Below are 18,774 nucleotides of genomic sequence, written 5' to 3'. Positions count from 1 at the left end.
AGAGCAAGTCAGACTGGAAACTGTGATCTCTTGGGAAGTTGCAGGGGTTTTTCCTGGGGGAATTTTGTGAGTTTCTTGGGAAGACTGAAGTGTGGAGCTTATGATTCCATGCCCTGTGCCCAGGGAGTGTCTGCCACAACTCGTTTTGTCTGTGTTCTTATATATTATCGGGGAAGGGAGCCAACTTTAAACACTCCTTTGTGCCAGATATTTCCACAAGGTCCCCCCACCGTAACCTTGGGTAGTAGGTAGTGGTGTTCCTATTTGACAGAAGAGCAGCCAGAGGCTTTGAGGTGATAAAGGATTTACCCAAGGTCCCTTGACTGCGGTATGGTTGAGCAGGCACACGAATGGGGCCAAGAAGAAGCCCCCAGGGTGATAGGCACAAATGGGAAGGTGTTCCAGCGGAGCCAGTTTTACTGGTGGCTCTAAATAAAGAGCCAGGCCATTTGGACATTTGTAGCTGGGATCTGGTGTGGGCTGGAGACGGTGAAAGGCATGAGAGACACAGATTAACAGTGATCCTGGAAGATCACTGTTCTTAAGGAAGGGTTTACATCAAGGAACCAGCTTATTAGGCTGGTTATCTTATCTCCTAAATCCCAGCAGCCAAGTCATGACCTTCCATGAAGCACTGTAAGAGCCTGCAGCTCCATCTAGCCCTAACCCTGACTTCAATCCCCATGCTGGCCTGAGGACCGTGGGGAGCCTGTCTGGCTTTCCCAGCAGACACATCCTCCTTTCTCCCATGCTGCCCTTGGAGTTGGAGATCCCCACTTCTTCACGGGGCCACAGTGAAGAGGTGGTTAGCTGGGGGATCCAGGGTTGTTTTTTGCAGCCTTGGGTACTAATGACATATGGTAGGTCAGCTGGTACTGGATTTTTCTTTTTCTATTTGTTGTTGCTTTAAAAATAGGTATAATTTACATATACTAAAGTGCACAAATTTTGAGTGTACAATTTGATGAGTTTTGACAGATGTATACACTGCATTGGCCCAGGCCTCCATCATTAGCATAGTGGGCCTCTAACTGTCAGGGACCCAGCCTGCCAGGGTCCGGGGAGGCAGGAGTCCCTGAGATAGCTAGGCCTAACAGGTCACCTGCTGGGGGCCTGGGGCACAATGAAGACACTGGGTTTAAAGAGTGGATGAGGGGCTAGTTCCAGACTAAAGTAGTAGCCATGGTGGTCGTGGGTGGTAATACTGATATTGATGAAAGCTAATACTTTCTGAGTGCTTAATACGTATGAAGTACTTGTATTTCTGTCTATAATAAGGGCCATATCTGAACCATAATGATGATGATGATACTGTTAGCTATTGGTTAGATGTTTAATATGTACTAAGCTTTACATATATTCTCCCTTAAGCTTCGCCTTATGATACAGGCACTATTTTATCCCTGTTTAACAGATGAGAAAACTGAGGCTTAGAGAGGTTAAGAAGCATCTCCAAAGGCCACACTGTTATAAGAGTGCTGGAGCAGAGATTTGCCTGAACCCAGGCAGAGCCCATTTTCTTACCACTGTCCTTTATGCACCCCAGTAAGACTAGCTCCCAGTTTCTGGACACCTAGATTCCTAGGTCAGTGCTTCTTCCTTTAAGCACCCTTTTCTCTCAGTATTGTGTTGATGCCTGTCAGCTTGGGAGTCAGCCAGACTGGACAAAAATCCAAGCAGCTGTAATGCTTTGGACAGGTTTCTCTGCCTGAGTCTGTTTCCTCATCTTTAAGGTGGGGGTGCATCCACCTCCTAGGATTATTGTGAACATTAAATAACATTTGTGGAACATAATTCCTGGCATGAGGTAGGGGCTCAATAAATAGTGCCTTTAGAAGAAGGCAGCCCGTGAGTATGTATACAGATCCCCAGACAGGCCACAGTTGAATCTTACAACGTGGCACATTTTTTTTTTGGTTCTTGGGAGCTTATTTGCTAGATTAGTTGCTGGCACAGGCAGTCCTGAGACTGCAGATTGTGTGTATGAATATGATTAGGCAATTTACTGTTGAAATGTGAAGAAGAACAGCCGTATCGTATACCACCTTCATAATTAGTGTTTGTGAAATGTCATCTACACCTTCTTTTTTTTTTTTTTTAAAGTAAGAAATTACTTATAAGCCTGCTCTAAAGGACGGGAACTCACTTTTACTGATTTACCAGCAGGGGCATGTGTCTACATGTGTAGACAGAAACAAGCAAGCAAGCAAGCAAGCTAGAAATGATAGGCATCTGATATCCTTTGCAGAAGATGAGAAATCAGAAGACATACCTATTCCTAATTGTCTTAGTTATCTAGTGCTGCTATAATAGAAGTACCACGAGTGGGTGGCTTTAACAAACATAAATTTATATTCTCACATTTTGGGAGGCTAGAAGTCCTAATTCAGGGTGTCGGCTCTAGGAGAAGGCTTTCTATCTCTTTTGGCTCTGGGGGAAGGTCCTTATCTCTTCTGAGTTTCTGCTGCTGGGTGATCTTCATGTGGCTTGGCATCTCTCTTCCCCCATCTCTGCTAGCTCGCTTGCTTGTTTAATCTGCTCTTTTTATTATAAGAGATTGACTCACAGCATTCCCTACACTAATCCTGTTTCATGAACATAAACACAGTCCATTCCCAAATGAGGTTATAACCAGAAGCATAGAGGTTAGAATTTACAACACATATTTTTGGGGTACACAGTTCAATCCATAACATTAGTAGAATTTTTATGGAAAAAAATACTCGCCCTGGTTTTACACTGACAGTAATGTAATTCACAATAGTTTATCGTTCCATTTAGGAAAGTTAGCGTTATTTGTTTTCAGGCACATGTGCAGAAGACCTCAGTACTGAAAGAGGGAGAAGAACAAAAATGAGATCATGTGTAGTAGAGTAGCTAACACAGAATAGTTAAATGGGTTGAGCCCCTACTATGTGCTGGATACAGATAAGCATTGCATATGTTCTCATTTACTCCTCACTAAAAGATAGGTCTCTGGGTGGCGCAAATTGCTTGTGCTCAGCTGGTAACTGAAAGGTTGGTGGTTCAAACCCACCCAGCAGTACGGTGGAAGAAAAGGCCTGGTGACCTGCTTCCATAAAAATTACAGCCAAGAGAATCCTGGAGCAGTTCTACTCTGTAACACATAGGTCACCATGTATTACAGAGTAGTAGTATTCTTATTTCCATTTTATGTAAGAGAAGACTTAGAGACATTGTTACAGGACTTTGCTGCTGTACCTTCCTCCAGTAACCCTGTACAGAGAATTTTGTGGCAGATCGGTGATTATTATATGCCAGGTTTCAGGACTGGAGGGGGACCCATTCTCATTCTCATTTGACCTTGATGTCAAAGTGATGCTCTTTGTAATTGTTTGGACTTGACCCAATTCTACATTTTTTAAAAAACAGATAATTCCCTTAGCTATGCAAATTGTGATTTAAGAAAAATCATTTAGTAATCATTTGAGTCATTTAGTAATACTCTTATCAAGTCTGCGTTTCTCTGGAAAATGTAATTCTCTTAGCTGTTTTAAAGGAAACCTCTGGGAATTTAGAATGTATGTTTAAAAAACCAACAGTATAGATTGAATTCCCTTTTTCTCCAATTCTTTCTTTTCAAGGACTTCTTGACATCTATATGCTTTTTAAATATATTTTGGTACCTGGGTGTCTACAACTTCATCCTAGCAGTCAGTGGCTATTAAAACTTCAATGCTAGTTCCAAGCCTGTCTCATTAAAAAGTATAAGTGACGTCATCCTTGAAAGAGGTATGTTGGAAGCAGAAATTAGGGGGTGGTCGTGATTTTTCTCACCATCAAAGAGATAAGGCAGTTGGGAAGATTATAGCAGGTGAGAAATGGATTAAACTAGTGGTTCTCAAAGTGTGGCCCCCAGAACCAGCAGCATCAGCCTCACTTGGGTACTTGTTGGAAATGCAGATCCCTGGGGCCAACCCTAGACCTACTGAATCAGAAACTCTAGGGAGTGGATCCCAGCAATCTGTTTTTAACAAGCCCTCCAGGAGAGTTGTTAAGCTGTCGTGGGAAATGGTATCTTCCCGAAACACCGATTTTAAGTTGATGCTACTTGGTTCAGCCCTTGTCAGAGACAGAAAATGGAATAAATGGCCACTGAAGGTTCTTTACAACCCTATGATTTTCCTGAGGTTAGTTCCTACTTAGGTATTTGTATTGGAAATAAATATCCCAAATAAGTATTAGAACCCCAGGTGATAGCCAAAGAAAGACAGTTCATTTAGTCAAAAAAGCAGTTTACATCTTTGCTGGAAAAACTAGAAGAATGTCAGAGGGTTGAATTCCTAACCTGCAGCTCTTTGCCTCTTCCTCTGGCTCTCAGTGTTATGTACCCCCTGTATCTTCCCAGCATTTCTCACAGCACTTCACCATGCCCAAATTCCAGCCAGAATTCTCCCCCAGATGCAGCCCCCACCCAGTGGTTCCTGGCTCCCTTGTTTACTGTCTCTCTCTTCACTTTCTTCTCTCTCGCCTTCTAAGCTGCTTTTGCTCCCTTTCTGGTATTGATGAATTAAAGCCTATTCATTTCTTGCAGTCCTACAACTCACTACCCACAATCCCCATCTGCATAGCAGAAGCCCAAGAGCTGACCCACCATATTGGATGGGCAGAATGAAGGAAACCGAGAAGACAAAGACAGCCTCTTTCTGATGGAGGAAAAGAATAGCTCAAACCCATCTCTGGCTTACCTGAAGTGGAGAGTGGAATGGGATCTCTGGGAGTGCTTCCACCTGAGATTCCATGATTTGGGATTTTGAAAATGCCAATCATCCACTGAATTACCTTTCAGGGTTTTCTTTTTTTTATGCATTGTACACTGGTATGATTAAGCCCCGATTTTAAGTGTTATGGGTTGATTTGTTGGTGTTCCTAGAGTACCTTTAATGAATATGAATTTCATTTTGAAGAAAAATTAGGTTGGCAGACAAGAATCTTCTTTAACTGTTAGTACTGGTGGTTCTCCTCACTCTGTTGCATTAAAGCCATCGTCCTGAGGTATGGATGGCCGTTGACAGTACATACTGGGAATTGAGATTTATCTCTGCACTGAATGAAATTTCAGTGGAAAGTTTAGTGACCCTATGTGATTTTAATTGGTTTAATGATTTTAATTGAAAAATATGAGGCAGAAATACATGATGCTTTTTGAGCAAAAACAGTATACTCCCATGCAAAGATGAAAAAGGTTATACATTCTGTCTATTGATTTTCAATTCCCATTCACACGATTGAAGTTCAATGAGATTTCAGCCTTTAATTATTGTTTTCTAATAATTCAAAAAAAAATTTTACTGTAGTAAAATATATTTTAACTATTTAAGTGTACAATTCAGTGACATTAATTACATTCACTATGTTGTGCAACCATCACCACTATCGATTTCCAAAAATTTTGCCTCACTTCAAACAGAAACTCAGTACCCTTTCAGCATCTCCTCCCCTTCACCAGCCCCTGGTAACTACTAATAAACTTTGCTCTCTATGCATTTGCCTATTCTGGATATTTCATATAAGTGGGACAATACAATATTTGTCCTTGTCTCTCTGATGTATTTCACTCAGCATAATATTTTCAAGCTTCATCCATGTCTTAGCATGTATCAGGACTTCATTTCTCTTTATGGCTGAATAATACTTTATTGCATGTATGTACCACGTTTTGTTTATCCATTCATCTGTTGATGGACTCTTGGGTTATTTCTACCTTTTGGCTACTGTGAATAATGCTGCAATGAACATTGGTGGACCTGTATCTGTTTGAGTCCCTTAGCTACATTCCTAGGGGTGGAATTACTGGGTCATACAGTAATGTTTAACTTTTTGAGGACCCACCAAACTGTTTTCCACAATAGCTGCTGCATTTTACATTCTAGTATATTTCTGCATACACCATTACCCCTTCCTGAAATTTCTACCTATGACACAGTGGTTAAGAGCTCAGCTGCTGACCAAAAGGTTGGCAGTTTGAATCCACTATCCACTCCTTGGAAACTGGCTGGGGCAGTTCTACTCTGTCGTGTAGGGTCGCTGTGAGTCAGAATCGACTCCACGGCAATGGGGTTTGGCCCTTCATTGATCTGAATCTGATCCCTCCTACCCCCACACCCTCCAGGAGAGCGGCAAAATCTAGGAGAAATCACACTGGATTAAGGGTCAGAGAGATCATTAGAATCCTCCCACTTAATTTGACCTTGAGTGGGCCACTTGACTTTTTGGAGTCTCCATTTCTTTAATCTTGAAATATAGCACCCACTCCCACAAGAAAACAGTGACCACTAACATTTAATGAGCATTTATTTTATGAAAAGTTCTTCACATGTATTGGCAATTTTTTTCATACCCCCCCCTTTTTTTTTTTTTTCAGACAAAACAGTAGCAGGCTTATTTATTTTTCTTTCAATTTGCTGACACTCATTTTACTCCCCAGTTTTACAAAATATAGTAGCAAAACACTTGAGATTGTATGGCAAAGACACTTTACAGGAACACATATTATTTTTAACACCCAAATGAAGCACATACATTTGCACTCCATTAAAAATTCTGTATTGGAACCAGATACATCATCTGGCTATTTGGGTGGAAAAAGAAAAATAAGATAGCAAACCAGGAAACTGGGAAGAAGGCCATAGGCAGGGGGGTTAAACCTTGTTTTGGAATCCTCCCTGAGGTTGTATTTTTTACCAATTTTTTTTTATTAAGATATGATTCACATAACACCATTTTTAAAGTATAACATTCAGTGGGTTTTAGTACATTCACAGTGTTCTGCAACCATCACCACTGTCTAATTCCAGAATATTTCTATCACCCCAAAAAGAAGCCCCATAGCAACTAGCAGTCCTTCCCAATTGCCCCTTCCCCCATCCCATCTTCATTCCCTTTTATGACAGAATAAAGTTCCAGTCTATAGCATGCCACATTTTATTTATCCATTCAACAGTTGATGGGACATTTGGGTTTTTGCCACTTGGTGGCTGTTAGGAATAATGCTGCTATGAGCATTTGTGTACAGGCTTCCCTCCATTTGTACATATACCAACATTTTATTGAGGGGTACACTCCCAGGGAACTGAGAGCAAGGGGAAAAGGGGCATGAGTCCTGGAAGGAAGTAGAGGAAATCAAAGCAAACTACAGCCTTGCAGCCAAACATGGCCAGTTGCTTGGACCCACAGGCCATGTCCAGAGAAACTGTGTGGAATCCCTCTAACTCATAACAGCTCACTGGTAGAAAGAAGGGCGGACAATTCGTCTGTTGTCCCCTTTCTGTCTGTGGTGGCCTGTCTCTCATTAGTCCAAGCGTGTCTCCTGGGCCCTTAGTCCCTTTGTCCTTCTGGCCGTGGTTCCTGGCTGCTCTGGACAGCCTCTGGTCCAGCTGAGCCTCTGTGGATCCAACCTGGTCAACGAGAAAATGCAGGGGCCGCTCCTGGCAGTCAGTGTTGAGTGTGGGACTCTCTGGGGGGGGGGCAGTGGCTTCAGCAACTTCCGAAGTGATGTGACTGAGAAAACAGAGCGATTCTGGCAGAGTAGCGCAGCAGGTAGCCGAGGTCAGGGGTTGAGTAGCAGATGAACTTGAGCCGTCAGAGAATGGCGCTAAAGTTGGTGCTCAGGAGGTGGTGTCTGCTTTTGGTTGACTGGTTGACCAGTCTTCTGGTTTTCACTGCTGTGTAACAAACTGTCCCAGAACTAGTGGGATAAAACGCCTCCTGATTTCTCATGGCTTGAGGCGATGCCTGGGCTTAGCTGGGAGGTAGCAGTCAGAGGCGGAGGTGGCTGGAGTCATCTGGGGCCTGGCTGGGCCAGCGGCTCAACTGGCTTATTCCCAGGCTGGCAGTTGGTGTTGGCTGTTGGCTTGGAACTCGGCTCTGGCTGCTGATTGGAGCACTTACACGTGACCCCTTTGGAACACTGCCAGGTGACCTTTGTGTGGCTTGGACTTCTCACAGCCTAATAATAAGTTCCAAGAGGGTGAGTCCCAAGAGCGAGCATTCCAGGAGGGCGCTGTCATCCCCTTATAAATATGGAGAAACTGAGGCTTAGTGTTAAGTGGGTCAGGTCACAGAGCCAGCCGCGAGCATGAGCGTTCTCGTCCTGATGCTGTCCCAGGATCATGGGAAATGTGTGTCAACACCCACTTCAGGCCTGGTGTGCAGTAGATGCTATGCTACTGCACCCCTTTTGTGGACTCAGAGAATTTATTGAGTGCTTACTGTGTACAGAGTACAGCGCTAGGCCCTTTGGGAGCAGCAAGAACAAATTGGACGTAGGCCCTGCCCTTCAGAATCTTGTATCCTGATAAGTGGATTGGAAAGGGGGGATGTGGGAGAGGGCCATTGAGGGGGTAGAGCTTCCTGTGCTTCATACACACACTTAAGGGCTGTGAACGAGAGAGGGCAGGACCCCAATGCTACTTAAAGAGTAAAAGGGCTGAAAGAGGCAGGGCGCTGGTGGGATTTAGTGGAAAGATCCACTTCAGCTTCAGTGTGTGTGCATGCATGCGTGCGTGTGTGTGCATATGGCGTGTGGGGAGAAGTGGGGGATGCCGCCTTCCTTTATCTTTGTATTCCCACCACAACTTGAGCAGATGAATGGGTACAGAGGTGCTAAAAAAATGTTAGTTGTTTTTAGAGGCATTTCTGATACAAGGTTGAAATGTTCTACAAATGAAGAGGTTTCTTCCGATGGAACATTATCATGGCTGTTCATTCAGCAAATATTTGAGTACCTCCCACATGTAAGGTGCTGGGGATTCGGAGATAGAGGAGAGCTTAGAGGGCAAGGGTCCAATGGACAGGCTCAGACAATAGCATGTGGGGCAGTGACAACCGAGGCAGCAGGACACGCGGAGGGGGTAGGGGCATGCATGTGGTCGTTCATTCCTTCTGCAGGCCCACCCTGTGCTACATTCTGAGGTCCAGAGAGGAGCCACAGGGAGGCCCTTGCCCTCTTGAAGCAGCCTAGCCTAGGACAGCATTCTCCAAGCATGTGCGGGCCCAGGCCAGCAGCCCCTGGGAGCTTGTTAGACAGGCACAGTCTCTGGCCCACCCCAGGCCCACTGAGTCAGAAACTCTGGGAGTGAGACCCAGTGATCTGTGTTTTCACAAGCCCTGCAGGTGACTGATGGCTGCAGTGTGAGAAGCACTGGTCCAGGGCAGTTCTCAGTCCTTGCTGCAAATCTAATCACATGGGAAGCTTTTAAAACACCAAGGCCCAGGCCACACCTTGCACCGGCTAGGTCAGAGTCTGCAGGGAGACCCAGGCAGCTGTATTTTTTTCTAAGCCCTCCAGGTGATTCCATTGTGTAGCCAAGGCAGAGAGCTAGTAGTCTCAGAGAGACAAGCATATAAACAGGTCATCAGGGTACCCTGTGTTAAGAGTTACACTCAAGGTGGGAATGAATTCATGTCCCAGAGCCCACAGAGGGGTGGGTGGCTGCTCTCCCCTGAAGGAATCAGGGAGGGCTTCCCAGAGGAGGTAAGTAGCTGCCATTGGACTCTGTATTTGAAGAGGTCTTCATTCCTGGTTCCCTTTCTTTTCTCTGGACCTTGCAGTTGCTGGGATGTAAGTGTGATTGGGAAGGATATTTTAAAATTCATTTAATGCAATTGATTTTTAAAAGTCAAACACAACTGGCTTCTCTTGAAAACTTTGTATTTCGATAATGGTTCTTACCAGTACCATGAATAATTGACTAATATCTGCTCATTAATATTCTGGTAGGAGAGTGCTTCAGGCTAATAAAATTCATTTCAAAATTAGTTTTAAAAAATGTATTGCTACAGCCCCGAGGATAACTGGAAGTTTATTCAAAGTAATAGCCAATCAGTGAAGTATGAGATTTTATGCTGTTCTGTTAACATAAAATAGTTGTTTGGCTGCTAAATATCCCTATTTTCTCCTCATTTCCAGTAGGGGTGGGTTGCCCAGGAAAAGGCCTTGGTTTCAGGGTGCACCTTCACCTGAATGCTGTTGCCCTGGGAAGCATTATTGAATCAAAGAAGGGGCAGGGGTGGCTCTGACATGGGCACCCCTTGCCCCATCACCTGAGTGGGGCACCTCTGGGAGAGTGTCCCCTGATCCCTCTCTGTCTTTGGGGACCTCTCAGGGCTTCACATTTGGGCCAGATTTTTTTTTAAATCAAACTTTCTATTTTGAGGTAACTGTAGATTCACACGCAGTTATAAGAAGTAACAGAGAGATCCTGTGTACACTTCACCCCATTTCCTCCAGTGGTGACATCTTGCAAACCTCTAGTACAGTCTCACAGCCAGGATATTGGCATTGATGCAATCAAGGTAAAGAAACCTCACAAGGGTCCCTCATGCTGCTCTTTTATAGCCACCCACTTCCCACCTGCCCTCTTCCCTAACCCCTGGCAACCACTGATCTGTTCTCCATCTGTTCTCATGGGGCCCAAAGATAAAATTGGCTCCTTGGTTTAAAAATAAGAGAAGATAAAAATATACATATAATACCAGGAGCCTGAGACAAAGGACCACTCTAGGATTTCAGGCTATTCAGAAAGAAGGCTTCTTCAATCATGAGAGGACAAATGCTGTATGAGACCACTATTATAAAGAGTCAAGAAAGGGTTTTCACACAGACAGAAACATTCTTTGATGGTTACCAGGGATGGGAGGGGGGAGAGAAAACCACTAACTAGATAGTAGACACGTCCTAACTTTGGTAAAGGGAGAGATAACATACAATATGGGGCAAGTCAGCGCAACATAATCAAGGTAAAGGAAGACACTGAAAAGTACACAAGAGTAAAAGGCAACAACAGTAAATACTAATACATATACAATCCTGCAAAACAGTAATAGCAAACAATAATGTATGAGTGGATACGTAAGTAGATGTGTAAGCAGAAGAGGGGTAGGAGTGTGTATGGAAGTGCACCCACGTACATATACATGTGTACATGCTACAAATATACCCTAGTATGCACAAGGGGCATAGTCATGGAAACTTATTAGCCATAACCATACACCTCCCGGGACCGATATACTGGGCTTGAGGGCTAGGGACCAGTGGTCTTAGGGGACGCGTAGATCAATTGGCATATCATAATCCATAAAGACAGTGTTCTACATCCTACCTGGATGAGTAGTGACTGGGGTCTTAAAAGCTTACAAGCGATCATCTAAGATACAACAATTGGTCTCTTCCCTTCCGGAGCAAAGAAGAGTGAAGACCACAGACTCAAGCAAACAATTACTCCAAAGGACTAATAGACTACATGAATCATAGGCTCTACTAGCCTGAGACCAGAAGAGCTAGATGGTGCTTGGGTACCACTACTGACTGCTGTGACCGGGACTCTAATAGTAAGTCACAGACAGAGTGGGAGAGAAATATAGAACAAAATTCAAACTCATGAATAAGACCAGACTTACTGGTCTGATAGAGACTGGTGGAACCCTCGAGACTATGGCCCTTAGACTCCCTTCAATCTTGGAACTGAAATCACTCTGGAGATCATATTATAGCCATACAATAGACAGGCCTATAAAAGGAACAATAACACCAGTGAGGAATGCATACCTCAGAGCAGTCAACTATATGAGACCTAAAGGGCAGCATTTGCCCAAAAGCAAAGTTCAGAAGGCAGGAAGAGGCAGGAAAGCTGGGCGAATGGACGCGGGGAACCCAGGGAGGAAGGGGGAGTGTTGGCACATTCAGGGGTTTGCAACCAATGTCACAAAACAAGCTGTGTATAAATCATTGAATGGGAAACTAATTTGCTCTGTAAGTTTTCACCTAAACCACAATTAAATGTTCAGAAAGAAATAAAGAAAAAGGCAGCCTCTTTTTGGAACAAACTTCAACATTAACTCTTTGAGTATACTGTGTCTTTGGAGAACATCCCCTGGGGTCAGTGTTCAGGTGTTAGGAGCACTTGCTTGGGGTCTGCTAATGCGGGTCCACTTTGATTCCTTTGGTTTAGATCTGGCTGGGTTGTTGCAGTGGTGATAACTGCTCATGTCCATAGCCCTAACAAATAGGGGCTATCTGGTATGTGTCCCACCCCTTCCTTGCCTCTGGGTAAGCCCAAGGGCCTCTCTGCAGCCTCTGGAGGGTCATGGAGAGGCAGAAAGTGGACACTGGAGACAGGCAAGTTAATTATTTGGCTCCTCTTTGGATGGATGTTCTGGAAATGTTTACTCAACTTTTTTTTTTTTTTTAAAGCAGAGGCTGATGCTGTGTGGAGAAAGAGAGGAGGCCCTACCCCAGCCTTACTCAAAACTCTGAGACCTTCTTTATCCACATCTTCCCCAGAGCAGCTAAATGTGAAGCAGATCACAAGAGGGAGCTGTCTGACTTCACTTTCAGCACTCTCCAGTACAGTAGTACCTGAAATATGCCTAGTGTGACTGAGGAAGTGACTTTTGTAATTGTATTTAATTTTGATTCCCTTAAATTTAAGTAGCCATATGTGGCTTGTGGCTACCTTAGAGACAGCACAGCTGGTTCCAGGTTATCCACATTGGGCTGTTTGAGTCACCCCACCCCCTGTAGTGGGTCAGAGCTGAATTGCTTGGCAGGAGTGGTTGAGGAGAGGCCTAGGGTTGCCCCCCTTTTCCACTCAGGATCAGCCTCTTCAGAAAAAATCATTGAACAGTCAGTCATTTTCAAAACATCAGTGTGAAGAGAAACCAAATAATTAGCTTCCCTGAGCAAATTCCACATCTGTGCCCTGTCGGGCTAGTACTTGGCTTGTGTTAACGCTTAATTAACCAACCAGTTGCTGTCCAGTTGATTCCAACTCATGATACCCCGTAGGGTTTTCAATGGCTCTGATTTTTGGGAAACAGATTGCCAGGCCTTTCTTCCGAGGAGCCTCTGGGTGGATTCAAACCGCCAATCTTTCAGTTAGTAGCTGAGCGTTTAACTGTTTGTGCCACCCAGGGACTCCAGTGCTTAATTAGTACTTCTTTAATGACTTAGACCTCTCACTGCTGCCCTCCAAATTTGTGGGCTCATTCCTGGGACCAAGATGGGATTTGTTCCTGTTAGCATCACTAGGTCAAAGCTTTTATTTGTGGGCACTAGAAAAGGTGTTAAATTTCCTCATTGGGCCGGGGAGCTGCATAGAAAAGCAATAATTAAGAGTGTGAATCCCGGAGTCAGGTTCTCAAGCTGGATTCTGGCTTCTCCTCTCTCGTAGGGCGTGACCTACAACAAGTTACTTAACCTCTCTGTGCCTCTGTTTCTGTACCAATAAGAGTCATAATAGTACCTCTATCATCATAATGTTGTTGGGTAGAGTAACTGCTTGATTCCCACCTCCTATTATGATGATGGAAACCCTAGTGGCGTAGTGGTTAAGAGCTATGGCTGCTAACCAAATGGTCTGCAGTTCAAATCCACCAGGTGCTCCTTGGAAACCGTATGGGGCAGTTCTACTCTGTCCTATAGGGTCGCTATGAGTCGGAATCGTCTCGACAGCAGTGGGTTTGGTTTTTTGGTATTATGATGATGTTGATGATGCCGACTATGATCATGATGATAACGAAGATTTTCAGGAAGCCATTTGAAGGTGTGACTCTTCACCTGTTCCTACAAGGGGGCAGCTGCAAGTCACACATGTGCATGGAACAAACAGCCTTCTGTTTGCACAGCCTAATTTAAAATGTGCTTGACCCTTTTTTCTTTTAGTTTTTCTTTCTTTCCTGTGTTTAAAGAAAACTTTGAGTGGTTCTCAGTCTAGACCTTAGACGTGAGGCAGGCCCATTGTCTTAGTCATCTAGTGCTGCTATAACAGAAATACCACAAGTGGATGGCTTCAACAAACAGAAATTTATTCTCTCACAGTCCAGTAGGCTAAAAGTCCAAATTCAGGGCATCAGCTCCAGGTGAAGGCTTTCTCTCTCTGTCGGCCTTCTCATCAATCTTCCCTGGACTAGGAGCTTCTTAGATGCAGGGACCCCAGGTCCAAAGGACACACTCTGCTCCCAGCACTGCTTTCTTGATGGTATGAGGTCCCCCTCTCTGCTTGCTTCACTTTACTTTTATCTTTTGTAAGATAAAAGCTGGTGCAGGCCATATCCCAGGGAAACTCCCTTTACATTGGATCAGGGATGTGACCTTAGTAAGGTTGTTACAATCCCACCCTAATCCTCTTTAGCATAAAATTACAATCACAAGATGGAGGACAACCACACAATGCTGGGAATCATGGCCTAGCCAAATTGATAACACACATCTTTTGGGGGACATAATTCAATCCATGATACCCATAAACTGCTAGAGGGTGGCATGGACAATGCACAGCATGGTTCGGGGCTTGGCTTGGCAGACGAGATGATGTGGGTGCTGACAACAGTCCCTTACAAGCTTTCCGTTGTAGCTTTTCACACAAAACTAATTCATATTAATCAAAATATTGAAGTCAAGAGTAGAACCTGAAAGTGTTTAGAGACGAAGATTATTTTATCTCCCTGCGCCCTTTCCACTAACCGTGTGCCTCCTTTTGAGCATTGTGCGTGTGCCTTGGGGTCACTGTGTGTGAGGGGCAGTGGACGCGGCTGGGCAAGGCCCAGAGATGGGCAAGGCCGCTAAGTGTTACATAGCCTCTCTCCAGATGGAGAACTCTAAGGTAGAGCAGAATGAAATAAGTGTGCGTAAACCTTGTGAGGAGCTGCTGTGGGAGCACAGAGTATCACGTGGTTGGGGATCCTGGGGTCTTGGAGGCAGGAAAAGTTTAAACAGGAGGGGTTGGAGGGGAGATAGAAGAAAGCATTTCAGGTGAAGGAGCAGGTATGAGCAGGAAGGGGCATGGGAGAAAGGGGGCAGTGCTAAGGTCAAGTTGAGAAGAGAGTTTGGGATCAGATTGTGGAGGGCTGCAATGCAATGATGAGCCAAGGAGTTGGGCCTTTAAATTCTTGAGGATGTTCATATCGTTGGTAGCATAATGATCAAGAGTTGACCAGAAAAACATGGAAAATGGCTCTTTTACAGTATTTCTTGATTTCGTAGTATTTCTTTCTTGAGCTTTAATATCCCTAATGCCTAATCCAGGCTGCAGAATCAAACACCTATGGAGAATCAGTGCAATCCAGTACTCGTCACGCCCTCCTGGGAAGGCAGCATTCCCGCCGCCCAGGTTCCAGTGCAAGCCACAGCAGGAACCGCCTACCCGGAAAGGAGAGCGGTTGCTATGGCAGCAAACCCGCCTATGATGTCAGGGTGCACAGCCTGCCCAAGGGCAGAGCGCATGCGCTGGGAAAGCACATCTGCGGGCAGTAGCACTAAAGCCAATTTCTCCAGAAAGTTGTGCTGAACCATTATGTAGATGATACTCATGAACGACCAGTTTTAAGAGAATGCAGTAGATTGTTTCTAATCCTAAAATGACTACGAAGATCACTTAATCTTTAATGTCAGGACATTTTGGGGGTGAACTGTCATTTGCTTCATCTTATTTGTTATATAGATATTTAAATGACGAACAGGAGTACATTATATTCCTTTCTTCTTTGTGATTCTAAAATAACAAAATGGACTTTGGAGCCAACTTAGCAGAGCCAAAATTGAACCTGAGTGTTGTATTGAGAGCTCATATCTGTCCCTCAGCAGTTGGCTCCTTTCAGAGATTAAAATGATCAGAATCCATCTAATGATCATATGCAAAATCTTGTCCACTTTTTCACCTTTTCCTTCCCCCAGCTGATTCTACCTCAGGACTAGAAGCTGGTGCCAGGGAGGCCAGGTGGGCGTTTCTGCACACTGCCAGTGCTCTCCGTCACTTACCGCAGTTGCGGACCTCTCCAGGGCCAGGCCTGGGAACAGGGACTTAGGGGAAGGGCTTGAGCGTCTGTGGCTGCTTTTTGGGCCACCACAGCAGAGTTCGGTGGGTGAGTGTGGAAGCTGTGGCGCCCACCACTTGACTGTTGGGGCCTGGCTGTGGGTGGTGGGGAATGATGGATAGGGCCTCCTGTGGATGAAGTGATGGTGATGGATGACACATGCGTGTGGCATACACAGCGTGAACCCAGCTGCTTCTGGCACTCAGCAGATAGGGCAAGAGTGTGGCTGGCGGTGGCTTCTCTCTGAAGAACGGTTTCGTTGTGTTTTCTCCCTTGCAGGCATGGATGGATTTTTAAAATCTGACGAGAGACAAAGACTGGCTAAAGAAAGACGAGAGGAAAGAGAGAAATGTCTTGGTAAGTTGTGCATTTTGGATGTTTAGGTCCAAGGAAGTGGAGATACGGCGGTGTCTTTTCTGAAGACCTAAGGCAGAAATTTGTGAATGCATGGGAGGAGAACTAGGACAATTACTAGGTGGACATGAGGAATTGGGAGTAAACCTACACTGACTGGCATGTTCTCAAATATGACCTCATCTGGTCTCAGAATAGTTAGCAAACATTGAACCTTTGCCATGTTCTAAGCACTGGGCTGGGCCTGGGGATCTAGGCTTGGGAACAAATAGAAACAGTCCCTGCCCACCACCTGGGGAAGCCCCAGTGCCCCAACTCCAGTCCCCTCTGGGGCATCAGGATGGGCTGCCCTTAGTTGAATTGAGGAAATGGCACTTAAGTAATTTTCTGTGTTAGAATGGGGAAACCCTGTTAAGAAAGGCTGTCATACATCTCCCAAGTGGACAAAGAAGTACAGTGTATTCTCCACAGGGAACCCTGGTGGCGCGGTGGTTAAGAGCTCAGACTGCTTATCAAAAGGTCAGCAGTTCGAGTCCACCAGCTGCTCCTTGCAAACCATATGGGGCAGTTCTACTCTGTCCTATAGGCTTACTGTGAGTTGGAATCAACTCGATGGCAGCAGGTTTTGGTTTCGTATTCTCCACAGGGTGCTCTGAGGTAGATGGTGGTTTCCCCATTGAATTGAGACAAATGGAGATGAAATAAGGCGTTTTCAAAGTCTTCTGGTGACCTTTTAAGCTTCAAACCGTTCTTACAGCTCCATCTTGAGTTCCTGGAGAGAAAGGTCCCCTCTTTTTTCTGTGTGTTCTGTGCCCTCTCAGTGCCTGATTGCATGAGAACTCTTGGGTATCCCTTTCCCCTTCCTCTTCCTTCCCCTTCTCCCTTTTCCCTCCCCTGCCCTTTTATTTCCCCCTCCCTTGCAACCTATACCCTCCCCCCTGCATCATTTTCCTTAAGATGAACTCCTAAAAGGGGAATAACTTGATATGAACATTTTTAGGGCTTTTGATGTACATTTCCAAAGTATTCTCCAGAAAGGTTCCAGTTCCTAGTAAGGGTAGTCTCACTCCCTTAAACTCCTTCAGTGACACTGTCGACCCGCAGATAAAATTCAAGCTCTAATATGGCCGATGAGCAGTGATGTACAGGTAAATGTGGAACAACCAGCTCTCTTGAGGGGAAAAAGCCCTGATTTGTAGCTTTTGCTGATGCCTACAGTATGAATAAGGAGCCCTGGTGGCATAGTGGTTAAGCGCTTGGCTGTGAACTGAAGGTTGACAGTTTGAACCCACCAGCTGCTCTGTGGGAGAAAGATGTGACAGTCTGCTTCCATAAAGATTACAGCTTTGAAAACCCTATGGGACAGTTCTACTCCATCCTGTAGGGTTGCTATGAGTTGGAATCAACTCGATGGCAATGGGGTTTTTTTGGGGGCGGGGCGGGTGGATAGTGCAAATGGTTAAGGTGATCACTATTAACTGAAAGGTTGGCAGTTTGAGTCCACCCAGAAGCATCTCAGAAGAAAGACCTGGCGATCAACTTCTGAAAAATAAGAGCCATTAAAAACTGTATGGAGCACAGTTCTGCTCTGACACACATGGAGTTGCCATGAGTCAGAGCTGACTCCCCAGGAACCGATATGGTGTAAATAAACATCAGCAAACACCATAGAGATCAGCAAAAGCTACAAATCGGGGCTTTTTCCCCTCAAGAGAGAGCTGGTTGTTCCACATTTGCCACTGAAAACCCTATGGAGCATAATTCTACTCTGACACACATGGGGTTACCATGAGTTGGAATCAATTCCGTAGCAACTGATTTTTTTATATATAGTATAAATACTCCCACCGTAGCCAGTTTCAACCTACTCAAAGTTTAACAACCAGCTCACAAAATTCCTGAACATTCAATAACCGGCTCTCGCAAGCCAGTACAAGCTGCCTTAAGCACACTATTGCCTCTGAGGTCTTTGGCAATGCACCCCCTTTTTGTCTCCACAGCCTTGCCTCTTACCACCCCCTGCCCCCAGCACTTTGCTCCAGCTCTTAAGTATTCATAATGTCAAGTTTCTGGAGCCCTGGTGGCGCAGTGGTTAAGCGTCTGGCTGCTAACCAAAAGGTGGGCAGTTCGAATCCACCACCCACTCCTTGGAAACCCTATGGGGCAGTTCTACTCTGTCCTATAGGGTCTCTATGAGTCGGAATCGACTTGATGGCAACAGGGTTGGTTTTTAATGTCAAGTTTCTAGCGTCTTTAGGCTTTTCCATGAGCTGTGCCTTTCATGTAGAAGATCCTCCTTCCTTGACTGTCTCCTGCTGGTCGGTTTGGGCATTGCCTCCTCCAGGGACCCCTTACCTGACTTGGCCAGATCGAGTAAATGTCTTGAAGGCAAGGCTGATCTGATTCATGTTTTACCTCCTTGCCTAGCTCATATCTGGTAGATGCACAAAATAATGTGTTTTTGAATGAATATATACTTCTGTCATTTCTCAACCCAGCGTCTGGCTTAGCCCTTATGCACAAAACCAAAAAAAAAAAAAAAAAAAAAAAACGAAACCATTCTAAGATATCTACTGTGGAATTTAT

General features: G+C 44.8%; 1 protein-coding gene across 1 annotated transcript in view; it reads left to right on the top strand.

Annotated features, from left to right (window-relative positions):
* The window catches only part of MAP7D2 (MAP7 domain containing 2), a 105,193-nt gene that overhangs the window by 15,810 nt on the left and 70,609 nt on the right, over positions 1-18,774 (top strand). The window contains 1 exon segment of the mRNA XM_012557416.2: positions 16,114-16,191. Coding sequence (XP_012412870.2) covers positions 16,114-16,191 — 78 coding nt within the window.

The sequence above is a fragment of the Trichechus manatus genome, unplaced genomic scaffold (genome assembly GCF_000243295.1).
Source record: "Trichechus manatus latirostris isolate Lorelei unplaced genomic scaffold, TriManLat1.0 scaffold00100, whole genome shotgun sequence".
NCBI lineage: Eukaryota > Metazoa > Chordata > Mammalia > Sirenia > Trichechidae > Trichechus > Trichechus manatus.
The sequence above is the reverse complement of the archived record's forward strand: the minus strand, read 5'-3'. Positions and strand labels throughout refer to the sequence as shown.